This window comes from Triticum dicoccoides, chromosome 3B (assembly GCF_002162155.2).
Source record: "Triticum dicoccoides isolate Atlit2015 ecotype Zavitan chromosome 3B, WEW_v2.0, whole genome shotgun sequence".
In the NCBI taxonomy this organism is placed as follows: Eukaryota; Viridiplantae; Streptophyta; class Magnoliopsida; order Poales; family Poaceae; genus Triticum; species Triticum dicoccoides.
The window spans coordinates 403,261,617-403,281,607 of NC_041385.1; the positions used below are offsets into that span (position 1 = coordinate 403,261,617).

Genomic DNA, 19,991 nt, shown 5'->3' on the forward strand with positions numbered 1-19,991 from the left:
AGGTTATCCTATAGGTTCTACTTGGCACAAACACTAATTAAAACATAAAACCACATCCAAACAGAAGGTAGATGGATTATTTATTCCTAAACATAAGCAAAAACAAAAAACACAAAATAAAATTGGGTTGCCTCCCAACAAGCGCTATCGTTTAACGCCCCTAGCTAGGCATAAAAGCAATGATAGATCTAGGTATTGCCATCTTTGGTAGGCAATCCATAAGTGGCTCTCATGATAGATTCATATGGTAATTTTTTTTTTAGGGAAGTGTTCCATACCCTTTTTTAAGGTAAATTGGAATCGAATATTCCCTTCCTTCATATTAATAATTGCACCAATCGTTCTAAGGAGAGGTCTACCAAGAATAATAGGACATGAAGGATTGCAATCTATATCAAGAACGATAAAATCTACGGGCACATAATTACTATTTGCAACAATAAGAACATCATTAATTTTTCCCATAGGTTTTTTAATAGTGGAATCTGCAAGATGCAAGTTTAGAGAGCAATCATCAAAATCACGGAAATCTAGCAAATTACATAAAATTTTGGGAATATAGAGACACTAGCACCCAAATCACATAAACCATGAAACTCAAAATCTTTAATTTTAATTTTAATAGTAGGTTCCCACTTATCATAGAGTTTTCTAGGGATAGAAAGTTTCAACTCAAGTTTTTCTTCATAAGATTGCATCAAAGCATCAACAATGTGTTCGGTAAAGGCCTTATTTTGACTATAAGCATGAGGAGAATCTAGCACAGATTGCAACAAGGAAATACAACCAATCAAAGAGCAATTTTCATAATTAAATTCCTTGAGATCCAAAATAGTGGGTTTAGTAACATCATGATTTTTATTTATTTCAATTCCACTTTCATCAATTTCATCATCAAGATCTAGAAACTCCGAATTCTTAGAACGCCTTCTAGGTAAAGGAAGATCATATTCAGATTCATCAAGATTCATATTGCAAAACAAAGATTTAATGGGGGACACATCAATAACTTTTAGATCTTCATCTTGATTTTCATAGGAATTTGGTTTAGCGGCCATCTTATTGACTAAGGTGGCTTGCATATCCAAAATTTCAGCGGTCATCTTTTTAAGACGAGCAATTTGGGCCCTTATACCATCAAATTTTTTAGACATATCATCGAGTTCTTTATTCATATAGCTCTTAAAACTTTTTTGTTCCTTAAGTTCGTTTCTAAAGAAATTATTGTGCTCAAATTGCAAAACCATAAACTTTCTGACATTGCTTTCAATCTCCTCTAGCCTTTTAAGGTAAAGGTCACCAAATCTTGGTAGAGCCATCGCAACAAATAAGCAAACTAACACACGAACAAGCAGAAAGGCAACGGGAAAAAGGCAAACGAAAAAGAGAGGAGGAGATTGGGAAAGAGAGCGCAAATAAAACGGCAAGGGTGAAGTAGGGGAGAGGAAAACGAGAGGCAAATGACAAATAATGTAATGCGAGAGATAGGGATTGCGATGGGTACTTGGTATGGTTGACTTGCTTGCATGAGCCTCCCCGGCAATGGCGCCAGAAATTCTTCTTGCTACCTCTTGAGCACTGCGTTGGATTTCCCCGAAGAGGAGAGGATGATGCAGCAAAGTAGCGTAAGTATTTTCCTCAGTTTTTGAGAACCAAAGTATCAATCGAGTAGGAGACCACGCACAAGTCCCTCGTACCTACACAAAACGATAGCAACTCGCAACCAACGCTTAGGGGTTGTCAATCCCTTCACGGTCACTTACGAGAGTGAGATCTGATAGAGATAATATTTTTGGTATTTTTGATAGATAGATGCAAAGTGAAAAGTAAAAGGCAAAGTAAAAACAAAGCAAGTAAATAAAGTGATAGAGATTGATATGATGAGAATAGACCCGGGGGCCATAGGTTTCACTAGTGGCTTCTCTCAAGAGTATAAGTATTCTACGGTGGGTGAACAAATTACTATTGAGCAATTGACAGAATTGAGCATAGTTATGAGTATATCTAGGCAATGATCATGTATATAGGCATCACGTCCAAAACAAGTAGATCGAAACGATTCTGCATCTACTACTATTACTCCACTCATCGACCGCTATCCAGCATGCATCTAGAGTATTAAGTTAAAAACAGAGTAACACCTTAAGCAAGATGACATGATGTAGAGGGATAAATTCATGCAATATGATAAAAACCCCATCTTGTTATCCTCGATGGCAACAATACAATACGTGCCCTGCAACTCTTTCTGTCTCTCAGTAAGGACACCGCAAGATTGAACCCAAAGCTAAGCACTTCTCCCTTTGCAAGAACTACCAATCTAGTTGGCCAAACCAAAAAGGATAATTCGAAGAGACTTGCAAAGATAACTCAATCATACATAAAAGAATTCATAGAAGAATCTAATATTTTCCATAGATAATACTGGATCATAAACCCACAATTCATCGGTCTCAACAAACACATCGCAAAAAGAAGATTACATCGAATAGATCTCCACGAGAGAGGGGGAGAACATTGTATTGAGATCCAAAAAGAGAGAAGAAGCCATCTAGCTACTAGCTATGGACCCGAAGGTCTGAAGTAAACTACTCACACTTCATCGGAGGGGCTATGGTGATGATTTAGAAGCCCTCCGTGGTGGATGCCCCCTCCGGCGGAGCTCCGGAACAGGCCCCAAGATGGGATCTTGTGGATACAGAAGGTTGCGGCGCTGGAATTAGGTTTTTGGCTCCTGTTCTGATCGTTTGGGGATACGTTGGTATGTATAGGAGGAAGGAGTATGTCGGTGGAGCATCAGGGGGCCCACGAGGTAGGGGGGCGCCCCCGGGAGGGGGGGGGGCCCTCCACCCTCGTGACCGCCTCTGGCACTGCTTGGAGTAGGGTCCAAGTCTCCTGGATCACGTTTGGTTGGAAAATCACGATCCCGAAGGTTTCATTCCGTTTGGACTCCGTTTGATATTCCGGTTCTTCGAAACACTGAAATAGGAAAAAAACAACAATTCTGGGCTAGGCCTCCGGTTAATAGGATCCCTTAAAATTTAGGCCCTCATATGCCTTCTCAAACTTTAAATCTTTATATTTGAGGAGTTAAAAATGTATCACAGGTCGAACTCTCAAATTTAACTCCCCAAACTTTTTTCACACAATTCCATTCAAACAAAAATTGAAATTAGTCCATTTGGGCACATATTTCGATTCAAACTACATTGCATAACACGAAATTTAAACTACATTTCATAAACCACTCAATTTTAAGGAAATAAAAACTAAAGAAAGCCTAATCCTCCTGGATCATGAGCTTGTCCCAATTCATGCCATCGCCAAAGCTGTTAAAGTCGCCATCCCAGTCGGACCCGAGGTCGAAGTCGCTGGAACAAAGGTCACTGATTGCCCCACCATATGACCGGGCCTTGTCGGTATCCCTCTTATTGTACAGCTCGAGACACCAACGCTCCTCGGCAACGAGCTCCAGATTATTCAGGCGGAGCTCCACCATGTACTCCTCATCGACGCGCACCACCACGAGGCGCTTGAAGGCCTCCTGATTCTCCCGCACCTCGCGACAGGAAACCACTTGAGGGTCGATGGCGACAAACTCGGGGACCTTGCGTCCGCCGCAAGGGAAGTTGATCTTCACCCGACTTCCGTAGAGATTCACTGCCTGCTCCGCCGACTGGAAGGAGTCAATCCAGTACCGGCGACTAGTGTCTTGGTACTTTATTTACTAAGAGCATCTCCAGGCGTTGGGCCCCCAGGAGGCTTGAAAATCGCCGCCTGGGGGTGAGCCGGCGCAAAAATCGGCGCCGAGGGCGATTGGGTTCCCAGCCGCCGATATCAGTCCATTTGTTTCGCAAAGCGCCTGCTTTTCGGCCCAGTTTTGGCAATAAATCGGCCCGATATCGACGCAAATCGGCCCATATTCGCTGTGGTTCGACGCAAATTCAACACAGGTAATTTTTTATCACATAATTCATTACCGAAAATCAATATAAATCAAATAGTTCAACAACAAATAATTCAATACAAATTATATAGTTTAACAAATAAAAACTCTTATTTCATCACATGTCGAGCTAGGCATTGCCCTTGAGCTTCCATAGGTGCTCCACCAGATTGTGTTGTAGTTGTTGATGCACATATGGGTCTCGGATCTCCTGACGCATATTGAGGAAGACAGTCCAGGTTGCCGGTAGCTGGTGATCAACTTGCGGAAGAGGACCCCGCCTTTAATATGGTTTAGTGTCAAACACTGGCTCTTCCTTCTCCCTCTCAATGATCATGTTGTGCAAGAGGACACAACAAGTCATGATCTCCCACATTTGATCTTTCGACCAGGTCTGAGCAGGGTACCGGACAACAACAAATCAAGATTGGAGCACACCAAATGCCCGCTCGACATCCTTCCTGCAAGCCTCCTGAACCTTCGCAAAGGGGGAGTTCTTGCCTCCTGGCACAGGGTTTGAGATAGTCTTCACAAATGTAGACCATCTCAGATAGATGCAATCAACTAGTTAGTACCCCTTGTTGTAGTGCCGCCCATTGACCTCGAAGTTCACCGGAGGAGAATGACCTTCAACAAGCTTGGCAAAGACAGGGGAGCACTGCAGGACGTTGATGTCATTGTGAGTTCCTGGCATCCCAAAGAAGGAGTGCCAAATCCAGAGGTCCTATGCAGCCACTGCCTCAAGTACCACACTGCAATCGCCTTTGGCGCCTTTGTACATCTCCTACCAAGCAAATGGACAGTTCTTCTATTTTCAATGCATGCAGTCGATGCTTCCAAGCATCCCAGAAAATCCTCTTGCAGCATTCTGTGCTAGGATCCGAGCAGTGTCTTCAGCATTGGGTGATCGCAAGTACTGCGGTCCAAACACTGCCACCACTGCCCTGCAGAACTTGTAGAAACACTCAATGGCCGTGGACTCGGCCATGCGCCCATAGTCGTCGAGTGAATCACCGGGAGCTCCATATGCAAGCATCCTCATAGCTGTCGTGCACTTCTGTATTGAGGTGAATCCAAGTGTGCCGGTGCAATCCTTCTTGCACTTGAAGTAGCTGTCGAACTCCCGGATGGAATTCACAATCCTGAGGAAAAGCTTTCGGCTCATCCGATAACGGCGCCGAAACATTTTGTCGCCGTGCAATGGAGCGTCGGCGAAGTAGTCGGAGTAGAGCATGCAATAGCCTTCCAGACGATGCCGGTTCTTTGCTTTCAGCCGTCCCGATGCCGAGCCACCCCGCTGCGGCTTTTCATTCGCGAGCAGGCCGGCAAGGGCGGCGAGGACCATGAGATGCTCCTCCTACTGGACGTCGGCATCGGCTTCCTCCTCCAGCAACGCTGTGATCGCCTCCTCGTCGTCCGAGTCCATCGTCGGGCCGGGCAGACAAATCGCCGAATACCTGGCGGACGTCGTAGGCGCACAACCGCTGGTATACCACCCTGCGCGGCCGGAGCACCGGAAAACTCGCCCGGAAGGTGGTGAAGAGGTTGCCGCGGCAAACCCTTCTCTCCTTTCCGGCGGGGAATGGCCTATCTAGCGGTGCTGGGCGGTGGGCGGCGCCGGGATCGACAGGGTGGTGGCCGAGCGCGCGGGGGTGGTGGGGCAAATCTGGACGATTTCCTTAACTTTTCGCCTGACAGTGTGGCCCAGGCGTGTTTTTCCCTTCCGCCGGAGCCCCCGAGCGCGTTGGGATCGCCGGGCTAAAAAACGGACCCAGCCGGCAAATTTCGGCGTCTTGGGACGCGGCTGGGGCTTTTTTTCAACGCCGGCGGCCCAAAAGTCGCCCTGAGGGCTGTTGGTGACGCCCCCCATGGCTGCTGCCGCATGGCGTGCTACGTCGATAATGCAGTGCAAGCGTGGGGAAGGGGTGTTGTATCTGAGATTGAGCCACTGTAGAAGCTAGGGGTAGAAGTTTCGACTAGTTAAACCGGGTTAAGGTTTGGCTAGGTCCGGTTTAACTCTTGAAAAAGAACTTTGTACTCCCTTATCCGGTTTTGTGGGACTACAGACGGACTATTGCTGTAGATGCTCTGACTCCACAAACACTATAGAGAAAGATTTGAACATTTTGACCCTGGAAGTAGCACTTGGAAAGTTGTAGCTACATCGGCCTCACTGTCGTTGTCCATGTGAAAGTAAAGTTAACAATCACATCGAGGGCTCTGGCCACGTGAATAGCACCTATCAGTGCTCGAGGAACACTACATCCGTATCCTGTGATACCACATACACGTAGACTTTACAGAGATGCGACGATGGTAGACCTGAAACGAAAAACTGATCCGCAATACGCTCGCGGAGTTTCTTCAGGACCGGTCTATACGCTGCAACGAACCAACCGCATTTGCGGCTGCTCTCTTGGCCTGCATGGATCACGGAAAATCAGCAAAGTCACTTTGCAGCATGGTGAGAGCCGAGTCTGGTGGATGGATGTGCTAACCTCACATGTTGCTACTACAGGGTGCAAAGCGAAACCAAGTGATAACCTTGAAGCGCTGGCTCACACTTTGCTTCGAACGAGAAATACCTTCCAAGCTTACGCACTGATGGATGCATATGCATGGATAACAAAAAATATATTAGTAACGTTGCAATTTTAGATGCTGGGCCTGGGGATATAAGGAGACACGCATCACCATTATCATAGATGAGATCAGCTGCTCTAGGAGGCAAGTCGCTCCTCAGGACTCCTTCTCTCACTTTGGCGTGTGTCTCGGCCTCGTGCTGGAACATGGAGACTAGCTGCTGGAGCTCCAACTTTCTCACTTGGACCTGCTCATCACTGACCGGTTTCTGCAGTCCGAAATAGACGATTCCCACAATGATCAGCATGAACCCAACCAGGAACAGAAGCCCGGAGAACAACGCAAAAGCATATGGAGTGTTTTTAGCTCCTGGGATGCCGTCCACGTTGATCCCAAACAATCCGGTGATGATTGACAGAATGAGGCCACACCCACCAAAAATGGTTAGGTTATGCGTGATGCGAAGGCTCTTATCCTGAGTATCACAACAACCGATCGAGTTTATAGCTCATACTTGCATATATCATACTCCTAGAAAAGGTACAGGTCTCGGTCATATTACTCTACTTGTTAGCATACCCACAATTATTATTATTATTTTTACTCGTTAGCAAACTGCGGTTCATGTTGTCGCTTATCAATTACTCCTAGTATATAAAAATTCCAATCAGATCCCCAAGAGTGAGTCTGCCAAAGTATTTACCTGCAACCAGGCACGCACAGTGCTCTGCATCACATCCTGGATGGTGAACAACCGGCCGCGGACAGCCTCTTGCTCTTCTATCATTTGCCTTGTGTCTTTCCTGATACCTTCAAGCAAGAACCTGGTGGCAGTTCCCCTCAGATACTGGAGCAGCTCAAATATTATCTCCTCTCTAGCATGCAGTGACCATTTCACCCTGATAACCTATTGACAAAACAAAATGCATTTAGTTCAAACAGATTCATTATGGGTGTGTTTGGTTGCTAGCATAACAGCCATGCAGGCTTTGGGGGCCCAAATCCAGGCCACAGAGAGAAACGTTCAAATCCGCGGTTTCCAGCCAAGCAGGTCCGAACAAGTGCAAAAAGGCTCTATTAGGCCAATGTGAGGACAGGAGAGGAAATGGGAGCAACCAAACGAACTGCACAACTTGGCTCAGACCTGGTATTAGCTCATACAGGCTCTACCGGCCGGCCATGTTGCCCAAAAATACAGTCCTATATCCACCGTATATTCCTATGAACTTATTCAGTCTGAATATACATACCTGGGTGGCTAACCTTCTAATGTCTTGGTTAAATATTATGCACAGCAGGTTTAGGTCTTCCTGATTCCTCCTGCACATGCATGCTCATACTGTCACGTAGTTCTAGCCAAAGAGGAAAGAGATTCGTGGAAACCAATGGTATCAAACTGTAGTATATAACTTACCTGTTTACAAATTTAAGTTCAATTTCATCGGCTGCACCAAACACGTATTTACGCCACAATCTGTCATGTAAATATGATGCCTCAAATATAAATTTCCACTACTGGTAAGTGGTTACTAGATATACGGAGTACATGTCTAGAACACTGAGTAGTTGTGCTTCTTAAAAATTCAGTAGTACCACCTATCGTCCCATCGAGCAAGGCGGGAAGCCAAATGCGCTACAACTTCATGGATACTTTTAGGAGCTGTGCTTCCACATGCAGAAAGAAGCTCCTGCAGCGAGCAAAACTATGCAGGTGAAGAGGAAAATTGACAGATTAGAGATGGTTCTTACTTGAAACTGTTCACTGAAAAATGGTACCTGAACCTCTGTAACCGCTATGACGTTAATGTTGGTCGCAGAACCTTTCACATGAAGCGCTGTTATAAGAAAATTTTGAGCTTGCCATGCACGGAGCACAATAGGAATGTCATCCTCGTCGCCGGCCGGATCGCCCACGGACTGGCCCAATAGCTCGAATAGCAAGCCACCTGCAACTCTAACCGGGACCTGAGCGGCATGAATTATTTTGTCCACGAGATGGAGATGGTACACAAAGGATTAATTCAGGCCGTCACCTACCTCATACAGTAGATGCTTCATCTTCTCACTGATGAGCATGCTCTCGTCCCTGAGCGCCACGCGGATCGCCGGGTGGAGCCATCGCGCGCCGGCAAGCCAGGCATCCACCGCCGGGTGTCCCGCCGTCACGTGGCACCACCAGGTCGGCCCCGCCGGCCTCTGCCAGTACGGCGCGGCGACATCGGCCACGGTGATGTCGCAGCACTGGTCGCCGTCGTCCATGAGGCCGCCCATCCCCTGCCCGTCCCACGCCGCGTCCTCCTCCACCATTTCCGCCAGCTCCGCTATCCTCCTCCACCCGATGGGCACCCAGTAGCTCTCCGGCGACGCCTTCCCGTGCTTGCACGCCGGCTTCGGCTCCTCGCTGTCCTCCGAACCTACTGGTTGCCAATCTGTCTGTCAAGCCGCAAGCGGGCTTTCTACCGCGAAAGGGAATCAAACCAAGAAACTTGCCTTGAGATGAAACGTCTCCCAACCTTGTGATGGGTAGCTTCGTGGGATCCATGGCTGCTGAATGGTCTTTGGAGTATTGCGAGGAGTTGTTCCGTGAGAGATTGGGCGGGCTAGCGAAGCCGTGGCCGCGGACGAACTCGAAGGCGCAGACGAGGCCTCCGGTCCACAGGTCGGACTGCGGCGAGGCTTCCTTGGTGGAGCTGCCGAGGCTGTGAATGAGCTCTTGCCTGACGTTGCCGGGGAAGCTCCTGTGCCACAGAGGCTCGCCGTCCATCGTGTCGATCAGCAGCAGCAGAAGCAGAAGCCTGCGAACGCAACGGCGGCGATGTACGGGATATTTCAAGTTTGAAGCGGTCGCCCTTGTCAGCGGTTATGTGGGGGCAGTGGAAGCGAAGCGGGGGAGCGGTTGCCACATGCATCTACCTTTTGGGCGTGTCGGGCACGCGTGTCAGAGGGCTGGGAGGCGGTGCGCAAGGAGCCGACGTGACACGTGGCGTCCGTGGCGCTGTACCAGCTCCTTCTGTATGACTAGCTACGACTGTGTGTCTTCAGCTCAAAGGGTGCCCGCGCCGTCGCCCCCTCAGTCACCCCTTCAGTCGCCATCCTCACTGGCGCAAGCTATCATCGTTTCCCGGCGTTCCGGGGCAGAGATAATAGTCAGGCTGATCGTGATCCGCCCCGGGGTCAATGAGGAGACGACGGATATGATGCCTATGGCGAGGGTTAGCATTGTGGTTCGTCGTCATCGGGCGGTGGTCGTGCCTATGCTTGGCAGAGCGATGGTTCGACGGAGCGTCTGTTTTACAGCCTTCCGAGAGGTTTTGTTGAGGGGGCATCTGGCCCGGACCACCGGCAGAGAGGTGGTTACAGAGGTAATCGTACTGGTCACGGTGGAAGGAACCGCTACCGTCAGCCCCCACCGCCTGTCACTACTAATGTGTCCGAGGTTGCTGAGCAGACAGTGTCCTCAGAGGCGGGTACGGCGCAGACGCCCGCGTTGTCTGGACAGGTCTTGGCTGCAGTCTCGGCATTGGCTACTGCGGCTGTGCCCGCGCCTGAGGCGGTGGTGGCGGGTGCGGTCGGGAGTTCTGATAAGCCAGACGGTGAGAGAGCTAGCACATGGGCCCGTAAGAAAGAGAAAATGCTTTGTTATCGCTGTGGTGAGCAGGGGCACTTCATTGCGGAATGTATGGCAGAACTATGTGACACTTGTTCCAAACCGGTCCATGCTACGGGAGAGTGCCCACTTTTGCGCGAACCATTGCTGGGTGTGACTATTTATGGCGTTTGCTGCACAGAGTTGATGTTTTGATGTTTTTCGAGTCTCCCAGTGCTTTGGAGGTGCCTGATGTGCCCCACAATGCGACCACGGGGATAGTGAAAGTGACCCACGGTGTATTGGCAGATGCACAGATCTTGCACAGGCTGAACGAGCTAGCTCCAGGTAACCATCAATGGGAACTTATTAGGCTTGAGGATAATATGTACAAGGTTGACTTCCCATTGACTAAGGACTTGGAAAGGCTTCTGAGTTTGGGTTGTGTAGAGTTCCTGGTACTCAGTGCATCCTCGAGTTTCATGAGTGGAAGAGGGTTGAACCGAAGGGTAAACGCTCACTCAGGTTTGGCTATGATTTTCGGGGGCACCTTCTAAGCCGCTGAATGATGTTCGAGTGACGGCTAGTTTGGGGACGCTGGTTGGGAAGACCGAGAGGGTGGATATGGCTTTCACCAGAGCCAACGGGGTGGCCAGATTGCTTGTCAGTATCCTAGACATTGAGTACGTGCCTGCTGTGGTTAAGTGGGTTCATAGAGGCATGATTTTTAACCTCGAGATTGAGTTCGAGGAAACCGAGCTCTTCTCTGAGGCCTTGGCTGTGAATGATGTGGATACGATCGATAAGGAGGATAGATCGGGCAATAAGGAGGTGCGCGAGGATGACAGTGGGCGCGAGGCGTCTAACATCCCGGGTTCCGATGCGCCGGCATCCAGGAAAGAGACCGCTCCATCGACGGTTGCACCCATGAACTCGCTGAGATTTGGGTCCTTCAAGCCTGCCTCCGCTCCTCCCCAATTGTGGAGCGATCGGGTGGAGCGTGATGACGTGCTTGAGCGATCGCTTCCTCCTTTGGATTTTGCTATTGCCGATGATCCGGTGGTTGATGAGTTTGTTGTTTCAGTACCCTCGGTGGAGAGTTCACCGATATCACAGGTAGAGATTGATCTGGGTGTCCAGGTGGACCTAGTTGGTGGGGATGTTCATGGGCAGGCGGCCTTGCGATGTACATCTCCGTCTCCTCTGGTGGTGGCCGTGCCGCGGGACAGTGGTACGGTCGGACCGGGAGGGGGGCGCGGGCAGGAGGCCTCCTCCCTTGCCTCTCCTTCGACGAACTTGGTCACGGTAGCTGAAAAGGGTGGGGGCGCAGGCAGGAGGCCCCCGCCCCTACCTCTCCGTTGGCGCATTCGGCGTCGCCGGCTGGACCGGGAGGGGGGCGCGGGCAGGAGGCCTCCGCCCCTACCCCCCCTTGGCGCTCTCGTCCGCTGCGGTGTCCGCAGTGGCTGCATCGCCTAGGGTGGCGAGCCCGATGGTGCCATCCCTTGAAGGAAATATACCCTAGAGGCAATAATAAAGTTATTATTTATTTCCTTATATCATGATAAATGTTTATTATTCATGCTAGAATTGTATTAACCGGAAACATGATACATGTGTGAATACATAGACAAACTTAATGTCACTAGTATGCCTCTACTTGACTAGCTCGTTAATCAAAGATGGTTATGTTTCCTAACCATAGACATGAGTTGTCATTTGATTAGCGGGATCACATCATTAGTAGAATGATGTGATTGACATGACCCATTCCGTTAGCTTAGCACTTGATCGTTTAGTATGTTGCTATTGCTTTCTTCATGACTTATACATGTTCCTACAACTATGAGATTATGCAACTCCTGTTTACCGGAGGAACACTTTGTGTGTTACCAAATGTCACAACGTAACTGGGTGATTATAAAGGAGCTCTACAGGTGTCTCCAAAGGTACATGTTGAGTTGGCGTATTTCGAGATTAGGTTTTGTCACTCCGATTGTCGGAGAGGTATATTTGGGCCCTCTTGGTAATGCACATCACTATAAGCCTTTCAAGCAATGTAGCTAATGAGTTAGTTACGGAATGATGCATTACGTAAAGAGTAAAGAGACTTGCCGGTAACGACATTGAACTAGGTATTGGGATACCGACGATCGAATCTCTGGAAAGTAACATACCGATGACAAAGGGAACAACTTATGTTGTTATGCAGTTTGACCAATAAAGATCTTCGAAGAATATGTAGGAGCCAATATGAGCATCCAGGTTCCGCTATTGGTTATTGATCGGAAACATGTCTTGGTCATCTCTACATAGTTCTCGAACCCGTAGGGTCTGCACGCTTAAGGTTTCGATGACAGTTATATTATGAGTTTATGAGTTTTGATGTACCGAAGGTTGTTCGGAGTCCCAGATGTGATTACGGACATGACGAGGAGTCTCGAAATGGTCGAGACATGAAGATTGATATATTGGAAGCCTATATTTGGATATCGGAAGTGTTCCGGGTGAAATCGGGATTTTACCGGAGTACCGGGGGGTTACCGGAACCCCCCAAGGGCTTAATGGGCCTACATGGGCCTTAGTGGAAATAGAGGGCAGCAAGGGGAGTGTGGGGCACGCCCCCCAAGGCCCAAACTGAATTGGTTTAGGGCAAGGGGGGGGGAGCCCCCCCTCTTTCCTTCTCCTCCTCTTCCTTTCCTTCCCCCTCTCCTAGTCCAACAAGGAAGGAGGGAGTCCTACTCCCGGTGGGAGTAGGACTCCCCATGGCGCGCCCCCTCCTAGGCCGGCCGCCCCCTCCCCCCTTGCTCCTTTATATACGGGGGCAGGGGGCACCTCTAGAGACAACAATTGATCTCTTGAACTCTTAGCCGTGTGCGGTGCCCCCCCTCCACCATAGTCCTCCTCGATAATATTGTAGCGGTGCTTAGGCGAAGCCCTGCGACGGTAGAACATCAAGATCGTCAACACGCCGTCGTGCTGACGGAACTCTTCCCCGACATTTTGCTGGATCGGAGTACGGGGAACATCATCGAGCTGAACGTGTGCTAGAACTCGGAGGTGCCGTAGTTTCGGTGCTTGATCGGTCGGGCCGTGAAGACGTACGAGTACATCAACCGCGTTGTTCTAACGCTTCCGCTTTTGGTCTATGAGGGTACGTGGACAACACTCTCCCCTATCATTGCTATGCATCACCATGATCTTGCATGTGCGTAGGATTTTTTTTGAAATTACTATGTTCCTCAACATCCCTCAGTCCGGCGGTGGGGCCAGGATAGGAGGGGGGCACGGGCAGGTGGCCTCCGCCCCCTCTTCTCCCTTGGCTCAGGAGATCTCGACGGCTCTCGGGGGCCTCTTGGCGGCCCTAGTTCAGCCGAGTCCTTTTGGGGGTCGGGTAGGAGGCCCCACGCCGAATGGGGCAACACGTGAGGAGATCATTGCTTTTGGAGGGATCCCAGATCCTATTTCTGAAGGACGACGGATGAGTAGTCGCCTTCAGGATCAGCCGGATGTTGATGACATGTAGCTCAGGTGCTCCATGCGGGCTGCCAAGCTTCGTGACATTGAGGTCACCACTGGTATGTCGGTCAACACGTCAAATTCGATTTTACATTTTTCCAATGATGAGATTGTTCACAATGCAAATCAATTAGGGGTTTCACTAGGTAGTAATGGTAGTGAAATCACTAAATCGGTTAATGATATTCTCGATCTCAAAGCGGAGCATGCTTTGGATTTGATTCGAAACTTAGCAGCCGTCAAACCCATGAATGAGTCAGACATACATGCGTTGGGTGTCAGGGTTCTTGATAGCCTTTGTGCGGATATGGCCCCTTCACTTCCTGAAACAGAGGATGATGAGGGTCTCGACTCCCCGAGAAACTCGTTACATGTAGATGTTCCAGAAGTTAGGTCCATGGAGTCCGGTTGCGAGGACCGGATGCAGGATCAAACTAAGCCTCGGTGGATGTGGAAACGGAAGGTGTATCCCACTTCGGCTGTGCGTAGAAGTGCTAGGATCCGTACCTCTAAAAAATTTCATGATGAAATATGAGAGACATTTTTTGGAATAGCAAAGGTCTCAAGGACTTGGCTAAAAGAATATTTTTAGCGGATGCGTCTATTGAATACCAGTTGGATTTCATCGCCCTGTTAGAAACTGGGAGGGACAATTTCACCCCCCAGTTTCTTAGTTCTTTATCCAGGGGTGTCGATTTTGATTGGCATTGCCTACCCCCAAGAGGAAGGTCTGGTGGGATCTTACTTGGGGTTAAATGTGAGTCGTTGGAAGTTCGGAGTGTGGTTATGGGAGATTTTGCGGTAAAATTCTAGGTAAGATAAAAAACCGACGGGTTTAATTGGGCGTTAGTGGTGGTGTATGGTGCCGCATAGCTAGAGCTCAAGCCGGAATTTTTGTCTGGTCTTGCATATATTTGCGGGAGTGAGCACCTCCCAATCCTCGTTGGGGGCGATTTTAACATTATTCAAAGGAGGGACGAAAAGAATAATGATAATTTTGTTGGCAGATGGTCGTTTATGTTCAATACCATAATCGAAAGCCTAGATCTTAGAGAGATTGAGTTTTCAAGTAGGAAATTTACCTGGGCTAATACGCTACCAAACCCGACATTTTAGAAGCCGGACCGTGTCCTTGCTAGTGTCGAATGGGAACAGAAGTTTCCCCTGGTCACGGTCCAAGTGTTATCGCGCGCAATCTCGGATCACACCCCGTTGCTAGTTGATTCTGGCGAGGCCACTCATGTGGGGAACAAAAACACTTTTTCTTTCGAATTAGCGTGGTTCGAAAGAGCAGGGTTCCTGTATCTGATAGCCAGAGAATGGGCTAAAGATTCAGGAAGGAGATCTCCTGTGGAAAGATGGCAGAATAAGATTAGGCATTTACGAAGGTTCCTTCGTGGATGGGCTAAGCACATGCATGTGATTTATAAGGATGAAAAAGAAAGGCTCCTTTTACTTATTCAATCCCTAGACTTAAAAGCTGAGTCCACCATTTTAGATACCAAAGAACTGGAAACTAAAGTGGAGGTGGAGTTGAGACTGAAAGAACTCCTTCGAGAGGAGGAATTGAAGTGGGCACTGCGGGCTAAGGTTCTCAAAATCATCCAAGGGGATGATAACAATCAATACTTTCATATGATTGCTAATGGCAAACATCGAAAAAAGAGGATCTTTCAATTGGAGCAGGACGAGGGACGATTTTAGGACAAGAAAACCTCAAAGTGTATATAACAAATTACTATAAGCAGCTGTTTGGGCCTCCGGAGGACAACTTTTTGTCCTTAGATGAGTCCAGGGTTGAGGATGTCCCCCAACTCGCGGCGGATGAGAATGATATCTTAACCGCCCCATTTACGGAGAAAGAGGTGTTTGAGGCTATTTCACAAATGAAGAACAATAAGGCTCCAGGGCCGGATGGTTTTCCGACGGAGTTTTATAAAAAGTGTTGGCACATTGTCAAAGGGGATTTACTTTCGATGTTCCATGATTTATTCTCTGGACAACTTCATTTGTTTCAATTGAATTTTGGAACGATAACTTTACTTACTAAGAAAAAATAGGCCATTCGTATTGAGCAGTTCAGGCCTATCTGTCTTCTTAATGTAAGTTTCAAAATTTTCACCAAGGTCGGGACCAATAGGCTTACACAAACTGCGCACTCTGTAGTGCAATCCTCCCAGACTGCTTTCATGCCGGACAGAAATATCCTAGAAGGGGTGGTCGTCCTGCATGAAATACTCCATGAACTCCACACGAAAAAACTTGACAGAGTTTTTTTCAAAGTGGACTTTGAGAAAGCGTACGATAAGGTCAAATGGCCTTTCCTTCAACAGGCCTTGCGAATGAAAGGTTTTGATCAGGCCTGGAGGCACCGGATAGAATCTTTCACGCAAAAAGGGAGTGTTGGAATTAAAGTGAATGATCATATAGGTCACTACTTCCAAACACACAAAGGATTGAGGCAAGGCGACCCGATGTCACCTATCCTATTCAACATAGTGGTTGATATGTTGAAAATTCTCATAGGAAGGGCTAAGGATGCGGGGCAGGTAGGTGTCCTAGTTCCGCACTTAGTTGATGGAGGTGTATCCATCCTACAGTATGCTGATGATACTATCATCTTCATGGATCATGACTTGGCAAAAGCGCGAAACATGAAGCTTGTGTTATGCTTATTCGAACAATTGACCGGGTTAAAGATTAACTTCCATAAGAGCAAATTGTTCTTTTTTGGAAGAGCTAATGATGACCAAGAGGCATATAAACAATTGTTCGGGTGTGAATTGGGGGCTCTACCTTTCACGTATTTAGGTATACCAATCCACCATCGTAAGCTGACTAACAGAGAATGGAAGTGCATTGAGGATCAATTTGAAAAGAAGCCGAGCTGCTGGAAGGGAAAGCTGATGTCATACGGAGGCCGATTAATTCTCATTAATTCGGTCCTCATGAGTATGCCCATGTTTCTTCTTTCCTTTTTCGAGGTACCTATTGGGGTCCGAAAAAGGCTAGACTTCTATCGATCACGATTCTTTTGGCAGAGCGATGAGCTAAAAAGAAAGTATAGACTTGCTAAGTGGGATATCATTTGTCGGCCAAAAGACCAAGGAAGTCTAGCCATTGAAAATTTGGAGGTGAAGAACATATGTCTTCTTAGCAAGTGGCTGTTCAAATTTTTGATTGAGACGGAGGCCACATGGGCTCAACTTCTGCATAATAAGTACCTTCACTCAAAGACATTGTCCTAGGTGGCAGTGAGGCCGATTGATTCGCCTTTTTGGAAGGGATTGATGAGAGTCAAATCACTCTTTTTCAATAGGACAAGGTTCATAGTTGGAAACGGTAACACTACAAGATTCTGGGAGGATACATGGCTAGGGGACATGCCCCTTGCACTCCAATATCTGTATCTGTATAGTATTGTTCAGCGTAGAGACGCGTATGTGGCTTCACTACTCCAGTCCATTCCGCTCAATATTAAATTTAGGAGGACGCTAGTGGGAAACCGTTGGGAAGTCTGGCTCAATCTTGTGAGAAGATTGACGGATGTTCAGCTGTCTCAACACCCCGATCGGTTATGCTGAAAGCTCACTAAGAATGGAGAATTTTTAGTCAAATCCATGTACTTGGATGTAATCAACTCTAGCGTGATTCCTTGTTCAAAGCATGTTTGGAAAGTCAAAGTACCTTTGAAAATCAAAGTGTTTATGTGGTTTGTGCATAAACAAGTTATTTTAACTAAGGACAATTTGGCAAAACACAACTAGATAGGATCTACAAGATGTAGCTTTTGCGACCAACATGAGTCAATCAAACACCTTTTTCTGGATTGCCCTCTCGCAAAAATACTGCGGCGATCGGTTCATATAGCTTTCAACATAACTCCTCCGAACTCCATCACCACATTATTTGGGACGTGGCTAGATGGGATAGATTTCACAACAGCGAGACACATTCGTGTAGGAGTATGTGCTTTATTATGGGCAGTCTGGAACTGCAGAAATGATTTGGTCTTTAACAGAACAACAAATATTCATTTTTTGCAGGTTATTTCCCGAGCCACTGCGTTGATCCGTATGTGGTCGCTACTCACTCCGACGGAGGCCAGGGAGCGTTTGGTTGCTGGATCTATCCGATGGGAGATGGTAGCTCGGGATATTTTCAACCGGTTTGGATGGCGGTCATGTAATAGGATAAGTATTTAGTTCCTATCGTTTTTGCCAGCCGGTTGTGGCTTCTCTTTTACTTTTTAGCTCTTTGTGAGCCTTTGGTTCCTTGATTGAGACAACAAGACTTGTGTGAGACCTTTTGCTTATTAATAATCATGGACATATGCATCTTTCTGATGCAGAGGCCGGGGCGAACCCCCCTTTTCGAAAAAAGTAGATAGTCGGGTAGTCGTCGTGCTAAGACCCTGTAGAACCGGTGCACCAGAACAACAGACGCCGCTATTAAAGAGAAGTTTAGATCGGAAGGATCCAACCTGTAGACACACGAACACACACGAATAAAGACCGGATCCATGTGGATTGATGACCCACAAGTGTAGGGGATCTATCGTACTCCTTTCGATAAGTAAGAGTGTCGAACCCAACGAGGAGTAGAAGGAAATGACAAGCGGTTTTCAGTAAGGTATTCTCTGCAAGCACTGAAATTATTGGTAACAGATAGTTTTGTGATAAGGTAATTCGTAACGGGTAACAAGTAACAAAAGTAAATAAGGTGTAGCAATGTGGCCCAATCCTTTTTGTAGCAAAGGACAAGCCTGGACAAATTCTTATATAGAGAAAAGCGCTCCCGAGGACACATGGGAATTGTCGTCAAGCTAGTTTTCATGACGTTCATATGATTCACGTTCGTTACTTTGATAATTTGATATGTGGGTGGACCGGTGCTTGGGTACTGCCCTTTCTTGGACAATCATCCCACTTATGATTAACCCCTATTGCAAGCATCCGCAACTACAAAAGAAGTATTAGGGTAAACCTAACCATAGCATGAAACATATGGATCCAAATCAGCCCCTTACGAAGCAACACATAAACTAGGGTTTAAGCTTCTGTCACTCTAGCAACCCATCATCTACTTATTACTTCCCAATGTCTTCCTCTAGGCCCAAATAATGGTGAAGTGTCATGTAGTCGACGTTCACATAACACCACTAGAGGAAAGACAACATACATCTCATCAAAATATCGAACGAATACCAAATTCACATGACTACTTATAGCAAGACTTCTCCCATGTCCTCAGGAACAAACATAACTGCTCACAAATCATATTCATGTTCATAATTAGAGGGGTATTAATATGCATTAAGGATCTGAACATATGATCTTCCACCGAATAAACCAACTAGCATCAACTACAAGGAGTAATCAACACTACTAGTAACCCATAGGTACCAATATGAGGTTTTGAGACAAAGATTGAATACAAGAGATGAACTAGGGTTTGAGAGGAGATGGTGCCGGTGAAGATGTCGACGGAGATTGACCCCCTCCCGATGAGAGGATCGATGGTGATGACGATGGTGATGATTTCCCCCTCCCGGAGGGATGTTTCCCCGGCAGAACAGCTCCGCCGGAGCTCTAGATTGGTTCCGCCAAGGTTCCGCCTCTTAGCGGCGGAGTTTCGTCCCGAAAGCTTGCTTATTATTTTTTCCAGGGTAAAAGACTTCATATAGCAGAAGATGGGCACCGGGGGGCTTCCAGGGGGCCCACGAGGCAGGGGGCACGCCCAGGGGGGTAGGGCGCGCCCCCACCCACGTGGACAGGGTGTGGGCCCCCTTTGGTATTTCTTTCGCTCAGTATGTTTTATTAATTCCAAAAATGACTTTCGTGGAGTTTCAGGACTTTTGGAGTTGTGCAGAATAGGTCTCTAATATTTGCTCCTTTTCGAGCCTAGAGTTCTAGCTGCCAGCATTCTCCCTCTTCGTGTAAACCTTGTAAAATAAGAGAGAATAGGAATAAGTATTGTGACATAACGTGTAATAACAGCCCATAATGCAATAAATATCGATATAAAAGCATGATGCAAAATGGACGTATCAACTCCCCCAAGCTTAGACCTTGCTTGTCCTCAAGCGGAAGCCGAAATTGAAAAATATGTCCACATGTTTAGAGATAGAGGTGTCGATAAAATAAAATACGGACATGAGGGCATCATGATCATTCTTATAACAACAATATATATATATATATATATATATATATATATATATATATATATTGTCATATGATTTCTTATGCTAAAGTAACAATCTATTCACAATGTCAAGTATGAATCAGAAACTTCATTGAAAACTAACAAACTATAATCTGAGTCATTGAAGCAATTGCAATTTATCATAACACCGGA

At 47.2% G+C, this 19,991-nt stretch overlaps 1 protein-coding gene across 1 annotated transcript; it reads right to left on the bottom strand.

The window, feature by feature from the left end:
• Positions 1-6,443: 6,443 nt before the first annotated feature.
• On the bottom strand, positions 6,444-9,293 carry LOC119279556. Its single transcript, XM_037560759.1, has 9 exons — positions 9,020-9,293; positions 8,567-8,943; positions 8,306-8,494; positions 8,126-8,217; positions 7,944-8,003; positions 7,780-7,849; positions 7,233-7,436; positions 6,641-7,004; positions 6,444-6,547 (listed from the first exon to the last, which is right to left on the bottom strand). Exons 1-9 carry the CDS (start codon positions 9,291-9,293, stop codon positions 6,459-6,461), a joined length of 1,719 nt encoding a protein of 572 aa, XP_037416656.1. The 3' UTR covers positions 6,444-6,458.
• Between the last annotated feature and the right edge of the window lie 10,698 nt (positions 9,294-19,991).